The sequence below is a fragment of the Rhamphochromis longiceps genome, linkage group LG17 (genome assembly GCF_057381845.1).
Source record: "Rhamphochromis longiceps isolate RC_006_pf linkage group LG17, R_longiceps_female_GT1.1, whole genome shotgun sequence".
Taxonomy (NCBI): Eukaryota; Metazoa; Chordata; class Actinopteri; order Cichliformes; family Cichlidae; genus Rhamphochromis; species Rhamphochromis longiceps.
In genome coordinates this window covers 21241545-21246388 of record NC_140573.1, presented here as the reverse complement: position 1 = coordinate 21246388, position 4844 = coordinate 21241545, and the positions used below count along the sequence as shown (strand labels likewise).

At 42.3% G+C, this 4844-nt stretch overlaps 1 protein-coding gene across 1 annotated transcript; it reads left to right on the top strand.

Moving 5' to 3' along the window:
• Positions 1 to 2085: 2085 nt before the first annotated feature.
• Positions 2086 to 4321, top strand: LOC146649649 (E3 SUMO-protein ligase ZBED1-like). Its single transcript, XM_085387630.1, has 3 exons — positions 2086 to 3219; positions 3396 to 3648; positions 3825 to 4321. The coding sequence occupies exons 1-3, from the start codon at positions 2102 to 2104 to the stop codon at positions 4239 to 4241; spliced, it is 1788 nt and encodes a 595-aa protein (XP_085243756.1). The 5' UTR covers positions 2086 to 2101; the 3' UTR covers positions 4242 to 4321.
• Positions 4322 to 4844: the final 523 nt, after the last annotated feature.

Sequence of the window (4844 nt, the reverse complement as noted above, 5' to 3'; positions counted from 1 at the left end):
GAAGACCCAGCCTCATTTCATCTTCAAAGTTCTCACTGATGGAAGGAGGTTTTGGCTCAAAATCTCACGATACATGGCCCCATTCATTCTGTCCTTAACACGGATCAGTCGTCCTGTCCCCTTGGCAGAAAAACAGCCCCATAGCATGATGTTTCCACCCCCATGCTTCACAGTAGGTATGGTGTTCTTGGGATGCAACTCAGTATTCTTCTTCCTCCAAACACGACGAGTTGAGTTTATACCAAAAAGTTCTACTTTGGTTTCATCTGACCACATGACATTCTCCCAATCCTCTGCTGTATCATCCATGTGCTCTCTGGCAAACTTCAGACGGGCCTGGACATGCACTGGCTTCAGCAGCGGAACACGTCTGGCACTGCGGGATTTGATTCCCTGCCGTTGTAGTGTGTTACTGATGGTGACCTTTGTTACTTTGGTCCCAGCTCTCTGCAGGTCATTCACCAGGTCCCCCCGTGTGGTTCTGGGATCTTTGCTCACCGTTCTCATGATCATTTTGACCCCACGGGATGAGATCTTGCGTGGAGCCCCAGATCGAGGGAGATTATCAGTGGTCCTGTATGTCTTCCATTTTCTGATGATTGCTCCCACAGTTGATTTTTTCACACCAAGCTGCTTGCCTATTGTAGATTCACTCTTCCCAGTCTGGTGCAGGTCTACAATACTTTTCCTGGTGTCCTTCGAAAGCTCTTTGGTCTTGGCCATGGCGGAGTTTGGAGTCTGACTGTTTGAGGCTGTGGACAGGTGTCTTTTATACAGATGATGAGTTCAAACAAGTGCCATTCATACAGGTAACGAGTAGGGGACAGAAAAGCTTCTTACAGAAGACGTTACAGGTCTGTGAGAGCCAGAGATTTTCCTTGTTTGAGGTGACCAAATACTTATTTTCCACCCTAATTTACGAATAAATTCTTTACAAATCCTACCATGTGAATTCATGGATTTTTTTTTCACATTCTGTCTCTCACAGTTGAAGTGTACCTCTGGTGCAAATTACTGACCTCTGTCATCATTTTAAGTGGGGGAACTTGCACAATCGGTGGCTGACTAAATACTTTTTTGCCCCACTGTAGATTGTAGTTCATGTTGTCCAATATCAACACAGACACCAAGATCCTGGCTCAAGTGTTGGCCCGTCGCTTACACAAGTATTTGTCCTCCATTATTTCACCAGACCAGATGGGCTTTAATAGGCATTCTTTTTTTTTAACAGTAGAGGTCTATTAAATATAATTTATACCAATGTTAAAAGTACATTGGAAACGCTTAAAAAAATTGGCTTTTATGTTCCCCTCTAGCAGCCCTCCGGACTAACAATAATCTGTCCCCCATGACAGGGATGCCCTCTGTCTCCTCTTCTTTTTGCTGTTTCAATTGAACCACTAGCTATTGCTCTGAGACAATGTGTTGGTGTTGAGGCAAAACATTGAGAGGGTATCGAACATGATGTCTCTCTTTATGCCGACAACATGCTTTTATTTATTTCCAACCCATTGAATAGCCTCCACAAACTTTTGGATATACTTATAATAATAATAATAATAATACATTTTATTTATAGACATCTTTAAGACCCTCAAGGTCACCTTAATGCATACTTGAGGAATTTGGGACAATTTCTGGATATAAAGAGAATTTTGGGGAGAGCCAGGCAATGCCTATCGGTATGACAACTGGGGAATTTATTGTCTATTTTAGCCCCATTTAAACCCAGCTATAACAACTTTAAGTACATCTGGGTGACACAAAAAGACTTGTATAAAACTATCTGCCTTTATAGTCGAAGCTTAAAGAGGATTTTGGAAAACTGGAGTTTTGCTTCTTTCGCTGGGTGGTAGAATAAATTAGGGGTGTCAAATTATCGCGTTAATTGCGATTAATTAATTACAATGCTATTTAGCGCGTTATGTTTTTTAATCTCGTTAATCTAATTTTTAATCTCTTGACGTCATTGATTTTGTATGAGAGTTGCTATGTTATAAAATCCGTTTTTATGTGCTGGGCTCCTTGTGCTTGACTTGTTGGGGGTGGAGTCACGTCGTGAGGTCAAGGTGAGAAGTGGTGATTAGCTTACAGTGTGGATATGGAGGCGCATCTGAGAGTTGTTGGCCCAATGAACGGGAAATTTGTATTTCATAAACGCCCCGACGGCACCATTGACAAAGGTAAAGTGGTCTGCCTAGAGTGTAAGAAGGAGTTTGCTTACCACCGAAGCAGCTCAAGTTTGGCCTATCACCTCAACGCAAAGCACCCAGCCGCGAGTGCAGCAACAGCTAGCAGTGAAGACGTTAGCAATATAGCAAGCCAGAGCAAAGCTTTTCGCCAAACAAAACTAGAGAATACCCCTCGTATGAGCAAGTCTGCGACCGACAGGCTGACTAATGTTATTGCCAAGTGGATAGCGATGAACTGTAGGCCGATAAATATAGTAGAGGACGAAGGATTGACAGAGGTGTTGCAAATTGCGTCCAATGACCCGTCATACAAGCCGCCGTGCAGGACTACAGTAACGACCAAAATCAGCAAAATGTACGACGGCGAAAAGAAAAACAAACTTGAGATTTTGGCGGAGGATTCTCCCAACTGTGTTGCTATAACCGGAGATCACTGGACCTCAGCTGGCAACCACAGCTATTTTGGGGTGACTGGACACTTTATTGATAGTGAGTGGAACCTCAACTCATTTGCACTGACCGTCATGAGAACAGAAACCAGGCACTTTGCTGATAAATGCGCCGAACAGTTCCTCAAGGTAGCAAATGACTGGGGTATTGAAAACAAGATATCCACCATTGGCACAGACAGCGCAGCAAACATGCTGGCTGCTATGAGAGCACTTCCATATGAGCACATCGCCTGCAATGCTCACATTCTCCAGAGGACCATCACGGTATGTCTCGATAGCAGTGGTTTTGTCGGTGTACTGGCAAAGTGCCGCAAGATTGTTGGTCATTTTAAACAAAGCCCTGCGAGTACCACAGAACTTAACCAACAACAAGTAGCACTCGGAAAGAAGAGCGATCAACTTATACAGGATGTACCCACCAGGTGGAACTCGACTCTCGCAATGGTCTCACGCCTCCTATGTAACCGAGAGGCTGTCCAGGCTACGTTGGACCAACAGAACCACAGGTTGGTCTTGCCAACCGAAGCTGAGTGGGCGAAACTGCAGAGGCTGGAGCTCCTGCTTGAACCATGCAAGTAAGTTCAAATAAACACCTTCCCATTTTAATTATATAAACTACTGTTACATGTGTAAAATCAAAATTAATGAACATAACAAGGAACTTTTAAGGACAATTAAATTGGAAATCAGTTACACTTTGATTTAAATGAATCCAGCTAGGTTTATTTAGCAAACCTCTCCACCTCTGCAGGTATGTGACAGAGCTGCTGGGTGGTGAGGCCTACGTCTCTTGCTCTGTAGTGCTGCCTGCTTTTCGCCATCTGTACCGTGTCATGGACATTACTGATGATGATCCTGCCTACGTGGTGAAGTTCAAGAATGCCTTCCAGAAGGATCTGGCAGCACGACGAGCTAATGGCAACGAGATATGGTTCGAGGTGGCCACAGCATTGGATCCACGGTTTAAGGATTTGAAATGTCTTCCAAGAGAAAAGAGGGAACAGGTAGGACAATAAGGTTAAGCTGGACTAATGAGTCCAATTCATTATCAAATCAAACTTTTATTTATTATATGGAACACAAAGTTCTTTACAAGATTAAATAAAATTAAAAAAAGCACTTAGTTTTAATCACAATCATTCATTCATTCATTCATTCATTCATTCATTCATTCATTCAGGTGTGGACCATTCTGGAGAATATGCTCCAGGCAGCAGAGCCCAGAAGAGCAGATAGTCTCCAGCCCTCCACAGAGGATGATGGACCAGCTCAGAAGAAGAGGAGGAGCGAACTCCTTCTGGAGTCTGACTCTGACTCAGAAGATGGAATTGAGTCTGGAGAGCTGCAGCGCTACAGAGCAGAACCCAGCATCAGTATTGATGACTGTCCCCTGCAGTGGTGGTATGCTCACTCAGGAGTCTATGAAAAGCTGTCAGTCCTAGCACAAAAGTACCTGGCCTCCCCAGCTACCTCTGTACCCTGTGAGAGACTCTTTAGCCTTGCAGGCCACATAGTGCAAAAGAAAAGGGCAGCCTTGCTTCCAGAAAATGTTACCAGGCTGGTGTGTCTTAGCGACTGGCTGAGGAAGAAGAAATGAGACACATGTGGTCAGCATAGCTGCTGTGTCATTTGTAGCCTACTAGAATAGATTGCTTGATGTTCAGCACTTTTTTTTGTGATGGAAGAATACTTTGATGTGCTAACTTGCAGCACTGCAATGTCAGTTTTATTTTTCATTATCTGAAGCAGAGGAATTTCAGTGCTGTATTGCTCAGAAAAGAGCAACTCTGATGTGCTAACTTGCAGCACTTAATTTATTTGATTTTATTTGTATTTATTTTTCCACTTATTTTACAAAAGAATACAACAGTATGTAAATGGTTGCATCTGTTTAACGTTTGTTAAACAATAAATGACTTTATAAAGTCACTTTCTTTGTTATATCAGTCTTTTGGTCTGCCACAATAAGTTGAGGGCTTTCCTCAGCTATTTTTAGGTGAGATTAAAAAAGAGATTAATTAGATCAATTAATTAAAAAGCATAATTAATTAATCTCTATTTTTTTTAATCTCTTGACAGCACTAGAATAAATATCATCAAGATGAGCATATTTCCTAAATTTTAGTATTTTTTTTCAATGTTTTTAACAAAGTCTTTTTTTAACAATCTGAACAGTCACATTTCTTCCTTTATTTGGACC